The sequence below is a fragment of the Entelurus aequoreus genome, linkage group LG19, assembly GCF_033978785.1.
Source record: "Entelurus aequoreus isolate RoL-2023_Sb linkage group LG19, RoL_Eaeq_v1.1, whole genome shotgun sequence".
NCBI classification, from domain to species: Eukaryota; Metazoa; Chordata; class Actinopteri; order Syngnathiformes; family Syngnathidae; genus Entelurus; species Entelurus aequoreus.
Window position 1 is genome coordinate 24,445,617 of NC_084749.1, and position 18,622 is coordinate 24,464,238.

Consider the following 18,622-nt stretch of genomic DNA (forward strand, 5'->3'; position numbering starts at 1 on the left):
AAGGAACCTCACTTAGGAACAAAACCGATTGAAAGTGTTTTTTTTTAAATTTGTCTTTGAAAAAAAAAGGTTGCAATATTAACCAACCTTTGAGCCAGTCTGGACTGGATGCATCCCCTACATGAAGTGACCTCGGTTTCAACAGCATCTAAGACCACACTGGGTAAACAACTGCCTGTCCGATAAAAGAGTGCACTGTGCTGACAAATAAAAGGGCTAGAAAAGCAACACGGTTAGAGGGAAATGACAGGAGCTGAGTCAGGCGACCTTTTGACAACAAGCAGTTACTGTTTTGTGATTGCTTTATTCAAACAATGGGATTCCTTCTGTAATTGCATTCTCAGACTATATTGTGTCTTTCTGCATGCAAGCACATACAACAAGTTGTACAATCTGCATTGATTTTTACAGTAAACTATTGATTCACGTTTCCCAGGTAATAGTTTTTATCGTCCCTGGAACTTAAATGATTGGAGTAAAATGCTATAATTAATCAAAACAAAACAAAGATCAAACATACACCATAACTTAATTTGGAATTATCTTCAAGGCAACATTAATTAAACATGGTCCTTTTTGTGCACTAAAATGGACTGCATACGGTTTGGTCTCAGGCATTTGGGTTTTTCTTCATCATCTCGATGTCAGCGTCCACCATTTCCTTCACCAGCTTCTGCAGACACACATCACACTTAAAAGTCAGCAGGGAAGGACAACAAGTTGACTAACAAACAGAAACATCTCTTCTGACGGTAAAACCCTTGATTATGCTTTGCTTTTATCAATGTACTCTATTTACAGTAAATAGAGTACAAAACCCAAAACCAGTGAAGTTTGCACATTGGGTAAATCGTAAATAAAAACAGAATACAATGATTTGCAAACTATTTTCAACTTATATTCAGTTGAATACACTACAAAGTCAAGATATTTAATGTTCGAACTGAGAAACTATATTTTTTTGGCAAATAATCATTAACTTAGAATTTAATGGCAGCAACACATTGCAAAACAGTTGTCACAGGGGCATTTTTCCCACAGTGTTACATGGCCTTTCTTTTTAACAGCATTTAGTAATTTATGAAGCTTTTCAGGTAGAATTATTTCCCATTCTGGCTTGATGTACAGCTTAAGTTGTTCAACAGTCTTTGTTGTGGTATTTTAGGCTCCATAATGCGCCACACATTTTCAATGGGAGACAGGTCTGGACTACAGGCAGGCCAGTCTAGTACCTGTACTCTTTTACTACGAAGCCACGCTGTTGTAACACGTGCGGAATGTGGCTTGGCATCGTCTTGCTGAAATAAGCAGGGGCGTCCATGCAAAAGACATTGCTTGGATGGCATCAAAAAGCGAGATCAGTGTGTAAAGGATATCACCATATGGGCTCATGAACACTTCAGAAAACCACTGTCAGTAACTACAGTTGGTTGCTACATCTGGAAGTGAAAGTTAAAACTCTACTATGCAAAGCGAAAGCCATTTATCAACAACACCCAGAAACGCTGCCGGCTTAGCTGGGCCCGAGCTCATCTAAGATGGACTGATGCAAAGTGGAAAAGTGTTCTGTGGTCGGACGAGTCCACATTTCAAATTTTTTTTGGAAAACGGACGTCTTGTCCTCCGGACCAAAGAGAAAAACAACCATCCGGGCTGTTATAGGCGCAAAGTTCAAAAGCCAGCATCTGTGATCAAAGTCAAAGTCAAAGTCAAAGTCAGCTTTATTGTCAAACAACTGTTTGTACAGGACATACAGGTGGACGAAATTACGTTCCTCTCACAACCACGGTGTCTATAAATATAAAGTGTAAAAGAAGAATAAAAAAAGACAACAATTTAAACAGTCGCATGAGGGGGGGGAAAAATATACAGGGGAAGAAGATATTACCAGAATATCTATAATATCTATCTATTGTATATACAGTATTGCAACGTAAGTATTCAAATATTCAGATGGGAGTGCAAAGTGCAATGTAAACAGTGTAAACAGTTAAAACAGTTAGCAGCATTTTGAGTCTGGAGTAAAGTGGCTAAGTGATAGATGGTGTGTGTGTGTGTGTGTGTGTGTGTGTGTGTGTGTGTGTGGGTGAGTGGGGGGGGGGGGGGTGTAGTGTCTCAGTTCACAGTTCAGATCAGATTGCAGGGCAGAGTGAGAAGGGGGGGGGGGGGGCTGGGAGAGAGTTCAGCTTCCTGACAGCCTGATGGATGAAGCTGTCTCTCAGCCTACAGCTTCGAGCTCGGAGGCTTCTCAGTCGTCTGCCGGATGGCAGCAGTCTGAAGAAGCCGTGTGAGGGGTGTGTGATGTCGCCTGCCACGCGGAGTGCTTTGCGTGACAGGCGTGTGTTGTAAATGTCCTGGAGGGAGGGGAGGGGGGCACCGACGATCTTCTCAGCTGCCCTAACTGTGCGCTGCAGCGTCCTGCGGCAGGACGCCGTGCAGCCTCCGTACCACACAGTTATGCAGCTGGTCAGGATGCTCTCAATGACGCCCCGGTAGAAGGAGTGCATGATGGAGGCTGAGGCTTTTGCTCTTCGCAGTTTGCGGAGGAAGTAGAGGCGCTGTTGAGCCCTCTTGGCCAGTGATGCAGTGTTGGTCTTCCAGGAGAGGTCATCTGTGATGTGCACACCCAGGTATTTGGTGCTGCTCACTCTCTCCACCACCGCACCGTTGATGGTCAGAGGAGGGTGCTGGGTGTGCGCTCTCCTGAAGTCCACAACAATCTCCCTTGTTTTCTCTACATTGAGAGAGAGATTGTTGTCACCGCACCATGTGGCCAGTTGGCTCACCTCGTCTCTGTAGCCGGTCTCATCGTTATTGTGGATGAGACCTACCACAGTTGTGTCGTCCGCAAACTTGACGAAGAGGTTGGTGCTGTGCTTCGGCGTGCAGTCGTGGGTCAGCAGGGTGAAGAGAAGGGGGCTCAGCACACATCCTTGAGGGGCCCCTGTGTTCATGATGATGGTGCTGGATGTGTACCTGCCGACCCGGACTGCCTGTGGTCTCCCAGTCAGGAAGTCCAGCAGCCAGTTGCACAGCGACGTGTTCAGCCCCAGCCGGTCCAGTTTGTGAATCAGCTGCTGTGGGATGATGGTGTTAAATGCTGAACTGAAGTCTATGAACAGCATCCTGGCGTAGGAGTCTTTAGTGTCCAGGTGGGTGAGAGCTGAGTGGAGGGCTGTGGAGATTGCATCATCGGTCGATCTGTTGGCCCGATATGCAAACTGGTAGGGGTCCAGGGTGGGGGGGAGGATGGACTTGATGTGCTGCAAGACTAGCCGTTCGAAGCACTTCGTGATGATGGGCGTCAGTGCAACGGGACGGTAATCGTTGTAGCTGGATGGGGAAGCCTTCTTGGGAACCGGGATGATGGTGGTGGCTTTGAGGCACGTGGGAACAGCAGCTTGGCTCAGGGAGGTGTTGAAGATGTCCGTGAAGACATCTGTGAGCTCCGCTGCACAGTCTCTCAGCACACGACCAGGTATGTTGTCCGGGCCTCCAGCTTTGCGTGCGTTGACTCTGGAGAGGGAACGCCTCACGCTGGCCGAAGACAGGGACAGCACCTGGTCATCCGGAGGGGGTGGAGTCTTCCGTGCAGGCGTGCTGTTTTTTGCCTCAAAGCGTCCAAAGAACTCGTTCAGGCTGTTCAGCAGAGCGGTGTCACTGTCACAGGTCTGTGGTCGGGGTTTATAGTCCGTGATGGTCTGGATCCCCCGCCACAGGCTCCTGGTGTCTCTGCTGTCACTGAAGCGGTGGGCTATCCTGCTGCCGTACTGCCTCTTAGCATCTCTGATGCCACGGTTCAGGTTGGCCCTGGCTGTTCTCAGGCCAGCCTCATCTCCTGCTCTGAAGGCAGCGTTCCGGGCTCTCAGCAACCTATGGACTTCCCCCGTCAGCCATGGTTTCTGATTTTCCCGTACCGTGATGGTCCTGGTCTCTGTGACATCATCGATGCATTTAGTGATGTATGCAGTGACAGTCTCTGTATATTCCTGTATGTCGATGTGGTGGTTGTAGGTGGCTGCCTGCTTGAAAATGTCCCAGTCTGTGGTGTCAAAACAGTCCTGCAGAGCAGAGGAGGCATCCACTGGCCACACCCTCACTTGCTTCTGAACTGGTCTGGTGACTTTAGCCCTCGGCCTGTATGCTGGCATTAGCATGACAGTGAGGTGGTCAGAAGCACCCAGGTGGGGGAGGGGTGACGCCTTGTAAGCTCCTCTCTGAGTGGTGAAGACCATGTCCAGTGTGTTATTACCTCTTGTAGGAAAGTCAATGTGTTGATGTAGCTGTGGACACACTGACTTGAGGTTAGCCTGGTTGAAATCACCAGCCACGATGAGGAAGCCGTCTGGATGGGCTGTCTGGTGTTCGGTGATGGCACAGTTCAGTTCAGATAGTGCCCTGTCTCTGTCCTTGTTGTTAGAGCAGGGGGGAATATAAACAGCAGCTAGTAGAATGGCTGTAAACTCCCTCGGTAGGTGGAAAGGCCGACACTTTAAAAACATGAACTCCACCAGGGCTGAGCAGTGCTTCTGTGTAACAACAGTGTCCTTACACCATGCATCACTGATGTAAACACAGACCCCGCCACCGCGGGTCTTACCTCCTGCAGTGAGGGCCCTGTCTGCCCGATAGCATGTTAGCTGGTCGAGCTGGATGGCGGAGTCCGGGATGCCGTCGTGGAGCCACGTTTCAGTGAACACAAAAGCACAACACTCTCTCACCGTCTTCTGTGTGGATCGGATGAGCTGTATGTGGTCCCGTTTGTTGTCCAGGGAGCGTACGTTGGCTAGGAGGATGGATGGAATAGCCGGCTTGTTTGGGCTAGCCGCTAGCCTGGCTCGGATACCTCCGCGCTTGCCGCGCTTCCGCCTTCTCGCACACCGCTTGCGGCGCCTCCTCTGCGGGCACGGAGCAGCTGTGGGGGTCGGTGTTGTGGTGGGCCGCCGGAGTAATCCGAGGCTTCGTAGCACCTCGACGTCCGCCGGGTTTAAGTCCTTAACTCCGGTGCTGCCTATGGCGAGCAGTCCCTCACGGCTGTATGTTTGCCGTGGGGCAGATAAACGCGACGAACACTTACACACACGAGACGAAAAAACACACGTAAAACAAGAAAACACCGCATTATCAGGAGAGAGAGTGGTCGCTGCATGTACACGCGCCGCCATTTTGGTATGGGGGTGTATTAGTACCCAAGGCATGGATAACTGTGAAGGCACCATTAATGCTGAAAGGTACATACAGGTTTTGGAGCAACATATGTTGCCATCCAAGCAACGTTATCGTGCTTACTTCAGCAAGACAATGCCATACCACATTCTGCACGTGTTACAACAGCGTGGCTTCATAGTAAAAGAGTGCGGGTACTAGACTGGCCTGCCTGTAGTCCAGACCTGTCTCCCATTGAAAATGTGTGGCGCAATATGAAGCCTAAAATACCATAATGGAGACCCCGGACTGTGTAACAACTTAAGCTGCACATCAAGCAAGAATAGGAAAGAATTCCACCTAAAAAAGCTTCAAAAATTGGTCTCCTCAGTTCCCAAACCTTTACTGAGTGTTGTTAAAAGGAAAGGCCATGTAACACAGTGGTAAAAATTGCCCTGTGCCAACTTTTTTGCAATTATTGCCATTCAATTCTAAGTTAATGATTATTTGCAAAAAAAAATGTTTTTCAGTTCGAACATTAAATATCTTGTCTTTGCAGTCTATTCAATTGAATATAAGTTGAAAAAGATTTGCAAATCATTGTATTCTGTTTTTACTTATAAATTACACAACGTGCCAACTTCACTGGTTTTGGGTTTTGTACAATGCTATCAGTTAATCATATGCATAAAGTTGTGCCACGATTGGATGGCGTATGGGACGTGTAATGGTTCGACGACTTACCGCACCTAAAACAACATGACTTTCTGGGTCACAAACGAGCATAGGACTTTGCTTTCTATGGCAGATCCTCTTACCAGCGGTATCTAACAAATTATAAATTATATAAAGATGTAAAAATACAATTCCGGGATATGTGCTGCAGTCAGACATCGTGTTGCCATTGATTTCCCAGCTATGGTCATCATATTTAGGGTTTCTGTCCGTTGGCGATTACACGTGCCTTACTTAGGACTAGAATCCCCTGGCAAGTGGAGACTCACCCGACTGTCAGGTGGTCTTGGTCCGCCTGTTTGAGCTTGTCCATTTGGCCCTGGACAATGTTCACACATGACCAAACAGCGTGTAAGCACCCTTAACGGCCTACTGAAACCCACTACTACCGACCACGCAGTCTGATAGTTTATATATCAATGATGAAATCTTAACATTGCAACACATGCCAATACGGCCGGGTTAGATTAGTAAAGTGCAATTTTAAATTTCCTGCAAAATAACCTGCTGAAAACGTCTCGGTATGATGACGTTTGCGCGTGACGTCACGGATTGTAGAGGACATTTTGGGACACCATTGTGGCCAGCTATTAAGTCGTCTATTTTCATCGCAAAATTCCACAGTATTCTGGACATCTGTGTTGGTGAATCTTTTGCAATTTGTTCAATGAACAATGGAGACAGCAAAGAAGAAAGCTGTAGGTGGGAAGCGGTGTATTAGCGGCCGGCTGCAGCAACACAAACACGTAGCCGGTGTTTCATTGTTTACATTCCCGAAAGATGACAGTCAAGCTTTACCATTGGCCTGTGGAGAACTGGGACAACAGAGACTCTTACCAGGAGGACTTTGAGTTGGATACGCAGACGCGGTACCGTGAGTACATACATGTATATACATACATGTGTAGCTGCGGCTTCCAAACATTTGATCGCTTGTCCCTACGTGCGTGACGCTATGTGCATGTCACGTACGTAACTTTGAGTACTTTGGGGAAATATATGTGCTGTATGAACTTTGGGGAGGTGAATGGTATTTTGGGTGTGTTGTGCGGGTGTTTGAGTTGTATTGGCGGGTTATATGGACAGGAGGGGGGAGGTGTTTGTTATGCGGGATTAATTTGTGGCATATTAAAGGCCTACTGAAACCCACTACTACCGACCACGCAGTCTGATAGTTTATATATCAATGATGAAATCTTAACATTGCAACACATGCCAATACGGCCGGGTTAACTTATAAAGTGCAATTTTAAATTTCCCACTTAACTTCCGGTTGAAAACGCCTTTGGATGACGACGTATGCGCGTGACGTAGCCTGTGAAACAGAAGTATCGGTACCCCATTGAATCCAATACAAAATAGCTCTGTTTTCATCTCATAATTCCACAGTATTCTGGACATCTGTGTTGGTGAATCTTTTGCAATTTGTTTAATGAACAATGAAGACTGCAAAGAAGAAAGTTGTAGGTGGGATCGGTGTATTAGCGGCGGACTATAGCAACACAACCAGGAAAACTTTGACTCGGATAGCAGACGCGCTAGCCGACGCTAGCCCCCGACCGCACGGATGATCGTGAAGTCCTTCGTCCTTCCGTCGATCGCTGGAACGGAGGTGAGCACGGGTGTTGATGAGCAGATGAGGGCTGGTTGGCGTAGGTGGAGCGCTAATGTTTTTATCATAGGTGAGGTCCCGTTATACTAAGTTAGCTTCAATGGCGTCATTAGCAACAGCATTTTTAAGCTTCGCCAAGCTGGAAAGCATTAACCGTGTATTTACATGTTCATGGTTTAATAGTATTGTTGATTTTGTGTCTATCCTTCCAGTCAGGGGTTTATGTATTTTGTTTCTATCTGCATTTGAGCCCGATGCTATCACGTTAGCTCCCTAGCTAAGTTAGCTTCAATGGCGTCGTTAGCAACAGCATTGTTAACCTTCGCCAGGCTGGAAAGCATTAACCGTGTATTTACAGGTCCATGGTTTAATAGTATTGCTGATCTTCTGTCTATCCTTCCAGTCAGGGATTTATTTATTTTGTTTCTATATGCAGTTAAGCACGATGCTATCACGTTAGCTCCGTAGCTAAAGTGTTTCGTCGATGTATTGTCGTGGAGATAAAAGTCACTGTGAATGTCCATTTCGCGTTCTCGACTCTCATTTTCAAGAGGATATAGTATCCGAGGTGGTTTAAAATACAAATCTGTGATCCACAATAGAAAAAGGAGAGAGTGTGGAATCCAATGAGCCAGCTTGTATCTAAGTTACGGTCAGAGGGAAAAAAGATATGTCTTGCACTGCATTCTAGTCCGTCACTCTAACGTTCCTCATCCACAAATCTTTCATCCTCATTCAAATTAATGGGGTAATCTTTGCTTTCTCGGTCCGAATCGCTCTAGCTGCATTGAAAACAATAGGAAAATATGAGGAGGCGATCAACTGACTACGTCACGCTACTTCCGGTAGGGGCAAGGCTTTTTTTTATCAGAGACCAAAAGTTGCGTAGTTTATCGTCGTTGTTCTATACTAAATCCTTTCAGCAAAAATATGGCAATATCGCAAAATGATCAAGTATGACACATACAATGGACCTGCTATCCCCGTTTATATAAGAAAATCACATTTCAGTAGGCCTTTAATAGTGGTACTAAGCACAGCAAAATTGTCAAATCAAGTTATTTTTTCAAACAAGGAGTATGTTTGCCTGAATTACCAATGTAACAAATGCGTATGTAACACATCTTTGGGTATCATTCAAGGTATAATAAAGCGCTATATAAATGTGGTAGGACACCATTTCCTAAAAAGTGCAGTTCCCCTTAAAGGTAAATCTCTGTTCACAGAAGTGCACCTGTGATCATGTGCTTTCATACGTGACTGTTTGGCATTAAGAGTATGACAATATGACACAAGACTGTTCTCATTTAAATATGAACTGATCTTTCAACACTGCATTGCATGAGCTTCTGTCAGTGTAAAGGAAAACATTATTGACACCCTGCCACTCTTAATATTTAGCAGGTTTTCAAACGCACCTCAAAAGTGACCTTAGGCTTCCAACCAAGCTTCTGATCTGCTTTCGTGCTGTCACCTTGCAGGTAATCCTAGGACAAAGAGGAGGGACAAGTTAGGACAACAGCAAAATGGTATCATGTATATCAGGTAGGCCACGCATAGGACAGCTGACATGAGTATAGCAGTATGTACAAAATTCAGTTCAAGGCAATTTTTGTTTGTATTTAATACGCACGCACGTACAAACACAAGAGCATGGTAGGGAAGGTAGGAGTATCGCTGGCCATCAATCTCCATTTTCAGATTCCCACCACCAATTGATGACCAGACAGTGACAGACCATGATGAATTGTGGGGTTCTGGTAGTGTAACCCCCGGTCCAAGATCATCCACTCATGATTCCTCTTGCCATGTCCCAACAGCCTCTTGGTTGCTTTGTCTCTTCCCCCCTCTTGGAGTTGGGTTTAAGACCCTCTGAGACCATGTCTAAGACCACCTAAGAAAGATAGAATTTCTTTATACTTCCTCAACTTTTCAAATTTGTTCTCCATTTCCCTGTGGCCCCACATTGTGAGAAACACACATATGCCTCAAGTGGGCTGATAAAATCAGGAAGAAGGAAGATCTGATATTTAAGTTCAAAATGATCAACTACAAATAAACACATTTGGAGCTATACTAAGAAAATTAATAGTTACGCAATGCATTTCTTTCACAATCAGAGATGTGCCTGGGAGATATCTAACAGCATTTGTGCTTAACCACATCAAGTTAATTCAACGGCAGTGTTTATCAATAATGATTACTACAAATGACAGAGAGCTTAACCTCTTTTCTGACCCACCAGTGACTTAAAAGTGCCACAATTGAGCGTAGTGTTGCTGGCAACGTGAGCCGATGAGGCAGAGATGGACATCCACGTACATGTAAAAAGTCCTTTCATAAGGGAAAACGCAGGGACAAAAGTTGTAGTACCAAACAACTAGCTAGTGCATATAGCATGAGCAGCTCAAATAATAACAATGTGGAACTAAATAGAGCTAATTACATATGGAGAGCAATGGAGCTGGCAGTACAATTAACAGAAAGTAAAGGTACTGTAAAACACAAAAACCACACAGGTAATACAGCTAAAAAAAGAGCACCGGGACAGGAAATAAAGGAAACAATAAGCAGAACCAACAGAGAGAAGTAAAGAATTGTGGTCCCTTCAAGGGATCTAACGGTAAACAGTTAGTAATATCGTTTAATTTTGTAAATATCGAAAAACCGTTATTTATTAATGCATTTTAGGCGACATTGCTCACTTCCTGGAAACGCAGCAGCAGCGCCTCTGAAGATGGCACATGCACACTAACTAGCGCTGTTTGCAATGGCGGAAAACAACACAAGGAACTTCATTTTGCCCACCTAGTAAACAGACAAAAGTCAGAGTATTTTGAAGTCGTAAAGCAGGCTGAGGGTAAAATAATTAAGGACAGTCAGCCCATCACCAGAAAATGCAGGAAAAAAGTCCCTGCGAAGGAAGGCAACAATTCAAACATGATGAACCAACTCCGAAACCACCATCCACAACAATACGTGGAGAGCAAAGTAAGTCAATTTACAGCTGAATGCATGATGGAAAGTGTTTGAACATGGACTTGTCATCGTTGGTCCGTCAGACGTTGTTATAGTTACACTTAATTAAGTGTTACTAAAAGTTACTTGTTATTGGCCGCTATACTGTAGCAGAGCAAAATGTACTTCTGTTATTGTGTTTTGTGCTGTTAATGACCACTTCTACTTAAGTTACCTCTAAAACATAATGTTAAAGTGTGCATGCGTCGATCTAGACGGCCGCTGCTGCAGTTTGCTCCGTCTTTGTCTTTTGTTTTTGTTCGCTTTGTACTTTTTATATTTTTACATTTACCCTACATTTACTTTCTATCTAGTCGTGCCATTCTAAACATGCAGTTTAGAAGTGTTTTGTTCGTCATACTGACGGTGGGGACGCTACTGAAGAGCTCAGATGGACAACAGTTGAGAGGTTATTTCATCTACACCAGGGAACAGTTGTTAGCGGCACCAGTTATTAGCATCCAGCTAACGGACCCGGCGCTAACTAACCAGATCCCGAAGGAGCTAAAAAGGACTAATGGAGGTGTTTGTGGCTGTCGAGGGAAAGGGAGACGCTCGAGACAGAAGAGGGCTGAAGCGAGGAGGGAGAGAAGGAGATATAAACCATATCTTCCTTCCGTCGTCATGAGTAACGTGCGGTCTCTGGCTAATAAAATGGACGAGTTGTCGGTGCTTGCCGCTAGTCAGAAAGAATATCGTGAGTGTAGCCTAATGTGTTTTACTGAGACGTGGCTGCACGGCGATGTTCCGGATAGTAATGTTTCTATAAATGGGTTTCAAACAGTGCGCGCTGACCGGGACCAAACCAATGGCAAGCGGAAAAGAGGGGGGCTTGCTGTGTTTATTAACAAGAAATATTGTCATCCCCGTCATATAACAATAAAAGAGCGCCACTGTGACCCGAATATAGCGATGTTAGCTGTAGGGCTCAGACCATATTATTTGCCCAGGGAGATTCCGCATGTTATCATGATGGCAGTATACATCCCCCCCTCTGCAAACGCTGCAGCTGCCAGTGACGTCATCCACAGCTCGATAGCCAGATTACAAACCAAACACCCGAAAGCTCTCATCCTCATCTTGGGAGATTTTAACCATGTTACTATGGACAAATCACTACCCAACTTCGCTCAGTATGTCAGCTGCCACACCAGAGGAAATAAGATCTTGGACATGTTGTACGCAAACATCAAGGATGCGTATAGCTCCATACCGCTACCAGAGCTGGGCCGGTCAGACCACAAACTTGTTTACCTCAACCCCTGTTATGTGCCTCTGGTCAAAACACAGTTTGTGACCAAAAAAACAGCGAGAAGGTGGTCAGAAGGGGTCCAAGAGACACTACAGGGCTGTTTTGAGGTAACTGACTGGCAGGTGCTCATGGAGCCTCATGGAGAGGACATTGACGGGCTCACAGAGTGCATCACAGACTATACCAACTTCTGTGTTGACTCAAATGTCCCATCAAAGACGGTCACCTGCTACCCAAACAACAAGCCGTGGGTGACCAAGGACATCAAAGCCCTACTGAATGAGAAGAAGAGAGCATTCAATACTGGTAACAGGGAGGAGGTGAAAAAAATTCAGGGGCTGCTGAAGACCAAACTCAGGGAGGCCAAGGAGAACTACAGGAGGAAGCTGGAAGGGAAGCTGAAAGACAACAACATGAAGGCGGTTTGGAGAGGTATGCAGACCATCACCGGCCTCAAACCGTCAGGGGGTAAGGGGGTGGACGAAGACAAAGAGAGGGCCAATGAACTAAACCAGTTCTTTAACAGGTTTGACACTGTGGCTCCGACAAGCTCCTGCCAGCCGGCCCCCTGACAACTTCAGCGAACCAATACACCCCCCCCCCCTCCCCTCCTCACAGCCCCCCAACTCCAATGACTTCCTCCCCCCACTTAACACCTCACCCTCAGTTTGATGAACCCCCCCTCCCCCAATCACCTGAAACCCACCCAGTGTGTCTGTCTGCAGAACAGGTGAATGCACAGCTTAATAAGTTACATACAGGCAAGGCCGCGGGTCCTGACGGTGTGAGCCCCAGGGTGCTCAAACCCTGAGCCCCACAGCTGTGTGGTGTGCTACAGCACATCTTCAACATGAGCCTTAGGCTGCAGAAAGTCCCCACACTGTGGAAAACCTCATGCGTGGTCCCCATCCCCAAGTGCACGCGACCCAGCACGTCGAAGGACTACACGTTCATGAAGACCATGGAGAGGTTGGTCCTGGAACAACTCCGCCCTACAGTCAAGCCCCACCTGGACCCACTCCAATTCGCCTACCAGCCCTAACTGGGAGTGGAGGACACAGTCATCTACCTGCTGAACCGAGCCCACACCCACCTAGACAAGCCTGCGAGCAGTGTGAGGGGCATGTTTTTTGACTTCTCCAGTGCTTTTAATACCATACGGCCTGGACTACTGGGTGTGAAGTTGGAGACGATGCAGGTGGAGGCCCCCTTGGTGTCCTGGGTTGTTGATTACTTGACTGACAGACCACAGTACGTGCGACTGCAGGACTGTGTGTCTGACAGGCTGGTCAGCAACACCGGGCACAGTCCTCTCCCCCTTCCTCTTCACCATCTACACCACCGATTTACACTATCAGTCAGAGTCCTACCACCTTCAGAAGTTTTCTGATGACTCTGCGATAGTGGGGTGTATTGAGGATGATGACGATGAGGAATACAGGGCACTGGTGGAGGACTTTGTCACATGGTGTGGAAAGAACCACCTCCAGCTTAATGTGACGAAGACCAAGGAACTGGTTGTGGACCTGGGAAGGAGGAGGAGTACTCCGGCGACCCCTGTTTCCATCAGGGGGGTTGATGTGGACATGGTTGAGGATTATAAATACCTCGGTGTACACATCGACAACAAGCACAGGCACTCTACAAGAAAGCACAGAGCCGCCTCTACTTCCTCAGGAGGCTAGGATCCTTCAACGTCTGTACAAAGATGTTGAAGATGTTCTACGAGTCGGTGGTGGCGGGCGCCTTCTTGTACGCCATGGCCTGCTGGGTCAGCGGGCTGAGAGCGAGGGACGCAAACAGACTGGACAAGTTGGTAGAGAAGGCCAGTAACGTGGTGGGAGTGGAGCTAGACTCTGTGGCGGAGGTGTCAGACAACACCTCCCACCCCCTACATTCGGACCTTGCGGGGAGAATGAGTACGTTCAGTGGGAGGCTCAGACTCCCAAAATGCAACACGGAACGACACAGGAGGTCCTTCATACCGACAGCCATAAGACTGTATAATGCATATGTTCCTTGACTGCACTTAAATGTAGAGTATATGTAGAATACATTTATATTATATTATAATATTATATATATATTATTAAATATATATATATTATATATATCTTTTATTATTTATTATTATTACTGTCTATTGTGAGCGAACTGTGGTGCTGAATTTCCCCCAGGGATCAATAAAGTACTTTGTATTCTATTCTAAAAACCAATCCCATCAGACACACTGCAAAGTGTTTTGTTTTTACAATACATACGGTTTTGTGTGTCAGTATAACTCATAATCAGCTTCTATCCATCCATCCATCCATTTTCTACCGCTTGTCCCTTTCGGTAATAACGATAAAAATACATTTGCCATTTTCCTTATTTACAGAGTGGGCGGGCAACGGGCAAGTTGGATGCCACAGCTATTGAACATTGTGCAAGATTGTAGCGCTTTCATATTTCTTTGCCAAACTTTCAAATAGTTAAGAGGTGTTCTCTGATATGTGGTGATCTCTCATATATGAACACTATTTTTGTATACTAGGACAAAAAGTGCAGTTACAGCTTATGACCATCTTGCATATTTTTACATTTATTTTTATTTATTCATGCTATTTAGTTTCCGCCATAATACTTTTTTCATATTGCTTATGTTACTTTCATATGGACATTTAATTTTTACTTGAGGAACACGAAAGAGTTATCTATAATAATGTTTCTTCTACGAAGTACATCATTTTGAATGTGTTATTTTTAAATAAAACTTGTTAAAATATATACAGTATGTATATATATGTCCTTTTAAAAATTTTGAGCAAATTTAAAAATACCGCGATAATAATAAGATTTGAGACGCTGGCGGGCTGCACATGGATAGTTTGGATTGTTTGTGATAGAGGAAGGAAAAAGCTACGTGACTGTCGGCCGTTATTTCGAAACTCCCCATAACTATGTTCCTCAGTCAGAATAAAAAAACAGGGATTTCATGAAGTGATGCCTTCACCTTTATTGTCACGAATACAAAACTGTTGAAATGATGTAGGTTTAAAAGTGTATAAAGTAGGGGTGTGAAATATATCTGTGCTTTGCCAACCATCAGTATCCACCACCGACATTTGTGACGGCGCTAACTTTACTTGACTTGTGGAAAAGACGACGGTTTTGCCTTACAAAATGACTGTTTTATTGTTGTATTTGTATTAAGCAACATCTCAGCAGCAACAAATCCTTTGTCGACAAATTCACACACACTCAAACTCCCACTCATTAATGCCCTGCTTCACACACCCCTGTGTCAAGTCAGAGATCAAACAGGCCCCCCAAATAGATGTCCCAGGCTCTGCCTGTAACAGATTCCTTGATTTCGAATGTCCAGAAACGGCATCTCCTCATCTATCGTGCCAAAAGAGTGAAATTACATCTGAAAACCTTTGACCAGATGACTTCAGGTTCATCCCACCCATATCTTTGAAGGTGTAAAATACGATCCGCCTTAAACACAGGGTATTTTATTTTGAAAATAAACAGGATAATATTTTTTGTGTTTGTGCATTATTTCCCGGCTGGAAAAAGCAGATTTTTGCCCAGTTGATTCCCCGTGCTGCGGCATCCACCAAAAATAGAAGCCCCGTGTACAAAACCCAAAACCAGTGAAGTTGGCACGTTGTGTAAGTTGTAAATAAAAACATAATACAATGATTTGCAAATCCTTTTCAATCTATATTCATTTGAATAGACTGCAAAGACAAGATACTTAACGATCGAACTGGTAAACTTTGTTATTTTTTGCAAATATTAGCTCATTTGAAATTTGATGCCTGCAACATGTTTCAAAAAAGCTGGCACAAGTGGCAAAAAAGACTGAGAAAGTTGAGGAATGCTCATCAAACACTTATTTGGAACATCTTACAGGCTAATTGGGAACAGGTGAGTGCCATGATTGGGTATAAAAGTAGCTTCCATGAAATGCTCAGTCATTCACAAACAAGGATGGGGCGAGGGTCACCACTTTTTAAACAAATGCGTGAGCAAATTGTCCAACAGTTTAGGAACAACATTTCTCAACGAGCTATTGCAAGGAATTTAGGGATTTCACCATCTACGGTCCGTAATATCATCAAAAGGTACAGAGAATCCAGACAAATCACTGCACGTAAGCGGCAAGGCCGTGACCTTCGATCCCTCAGGCGGTACTGCATCAAGAAGCGACATCAGTGTGTAAAGTATATCACCATATTGGCTCCGGAACACTTCAGAAAACCACTGTCAGTAACTACAGTTGGTCGCTACATCTTTAAGTGCAAGTTAAAACTCCTATGCAAAGTGAAAACCATTTGTCACCAACACTCAGAAATGCTGCCGGTTTTGCTCGGACCAAGCTCATCTAAGATCGACTGATGCAAAGTGTAAAAGTATTCTGTGGTCTAACGAGTCCACATTTCAAATTGTTTTTGTGATCGTCGTGTCCTCCGGACCAAAGAGGAAAAGAACCATACGGACTGTTCTAGTGGCAAAGTTAAAAAGCCAGCATCTGTGATGGTACGGGGGTTTACTGGGTGTTGTTAAAAGGAAAGGCCATGTAACACAGTGGTAAAAATGCCCCTGTGCCAACTTTTTTGCAATACGTTGCTGCCATTAAATTCTAAGGTAATGATTATTTGCAAAAAAAAAAAACGTATCTCTGTTTGAACATTAAATATCTTGTCTTTGCAATGTATTCAATTGAATATAAGTTGAAAAGGATTTGCAAATTATTGTATTCTGTTTTTATTTACGATTTACACAACGTTTTGGGTTTTGTATATGTGGAAAAGGGCTTTGGACTGGTGTAGTCGTGCCGGTACCGCGCGAAATGCATCCGCCAACGGTGAAACTTGACGCAATGACTAAAATGGAGACAAATTGAAGTTCAGCAGCAGGTACGCATCTTGTGAAAATCCAGGGTTACAACAGCTGATGATTCAGTTCAGGGGAGTCAGATTCGACTATTGTCTCCTTCTGTGAAACACAGGCCTCCGTTTGCCCCCGGTGGGAATTGCCGCAAAAGAAAAACGTCTCGTGTCAGAAATAGGTACTGTATGTAAATAATAAAGTTGTGCATAATTACATTCTCACACTTTGGCTGTCCAAAATAAATGACTTGGCCCCATTTTTACTCTTTTTCACTGCAACGGTTCAGAGTCAGCTTACGTTTTCCGTTGTCAAGGCACCAGAGGGTGCTGCACATTTCAGAGTTTTTTGGGTTAAAATCCAACCTTGCTGAGTCAGCTGGTTGAACCATCTGCATAATGAGGTGGGCGGGGTTATTTTTAATAAACACCAGCCATTTCAATCAATCAAAGTTTATTTACCTTATTTTCCGGACCGTAGGGCGCATCGGATTCAAAGGTGCGGGTCTCGTCAGGTCTATTTTCATACAAAAGGCACACCGGATTATAGGGCGCAATATAGGAGTCATAGTATTATTTATTTTTTTCAAAATTGAAAACACTTCCTTGTGGTCTACATAACATGTAATGGTGGTTCTTTGGTCAAAATGTTGCATAGATTATGTTTTACAGATCATCTTCAAGCCGCTTTCTGACAGTCGCTTCCAGATGCACCGTTTTGTGGGCGGTCTTATTTACGTGGCTCACCTTCGGCAGCGTCTTTTCTCCGTCATCTTTGTTGTAGCGGTGTAGCGTGCAAGGACGGGGGTGGAAGAAGTATCAAAAGATGGAGCTAACTGTTTTAATGACTTTCAGATTTTACTTAAATCAATAACGGAGCAGCATCTCCTCATCCGTGGCTCACTAGTGCAATAACATCGGCCGTGTGTCCCGTGAAAAACCGTCCGACCGGAACTCTCTAATAACTAAAGTTCCTTGGGTGAATTATATACACTCACTACACCGGTATGTTTTCACGCTTTCATAGCGGATATAAGTAAGACCTTTCCACTACTTTATATTAGAAATGGCAACAGCGGAGGATGAATGTCCCATAACAAGAAGATAAAGAGAAAAAAGAAGCTTATCGACTACGTTGTCGGCACGGACCACAAAGGCGGACGAGCACAAATTTTCAGTACATATGCAAATACCAAATACAGATCAGCAGGTACCAGAAGGTAATATAAGTCGCTTTTGTATAATATTGCGAAACAAAACACCAGATAATGTGTCTTATCTTAAACACACCATAATAATACTCGTATGTTGAAGCACAGTACAACCCATCAAGCGGTGTGGCTTCATAGCTTACCAAAGTCGTACTAAAACATTTTGATAGATTTTTGAGCACCGTGTGTAATGTTGTATATTTTCAATGGAACATATACAATTTAGGTGTTGTTTACTTGAGTCATATTGCAGTCTACACGTATCTCTTATGTGTGACTGCCATCTACTGGTCACACTTATCATTTCACCATGTGCCAAATAAAATAGCTTTGAGGTCGATAAGCACAACCAAAATTATTCCGTACATTAGGCTATGTGGTTATAAGGCGCATTGTCGAGTTTTGAGAAAATGAAAGGATTTTAAATACGGTATATAGCCCTTAATCACAAGTGTCTCAAAAGGCTGCTCAAGCCACAACAAATCCTCGGCTCAGATCCCATGTCAGGCAAGAAAAAACTCAACCCAATGGGCAGAATGAGAAACCTCGAAGGGGACCGCAGATGTATGTCGAGTGGATCTAGTTAATAATGTGAGATACCTCCATCTTGTTTGCAACGCAGCGCAAATGTAACTTTTTGTGTTAACAAAATGGAAAACGTCACCAAATACTGGACGACTGAGGGGACCTGATGTTTGTTTTCCATCAAGACACTCGCAAACGTCGTACAGAAATTTCCAATGGCTACAACAACCCCACCAACTTTGAA

At 44.6% G+C, this 18,622-nt stretch overlaps 1 protein-coding gene across 1 annotated transcript in view; it reads right to left on the reverse strand.

The window, feature by feature from the left end:
* Positions 1 to 290: 290 nt before the first annotated feature.
* The window catches only part of gmds (GDP-mannose 4,6-dehydratase), a 274,497-nt gene continuing 256,165 nt past the window's right edge, over positions 291 to 18,622 (reverse strand). The window contains exons 10-11 of the mRNA XM_062028147.1: positions 8,911 to 8,979; positions 291 to 673 (exon numbers count right to left, since the gene is read on the reverse strand). Of these exons, the coding sequence (XP_061884131.1) occupies positions 611 to 673; positions 8,911 to 8,979 (132 nt within the window). The 3' untranslated portion in view covers positions 291 to 610. The remainder of the gene's footprint in view (positions 674 to 8,910; positions 8,980 to 18,622) is intronic.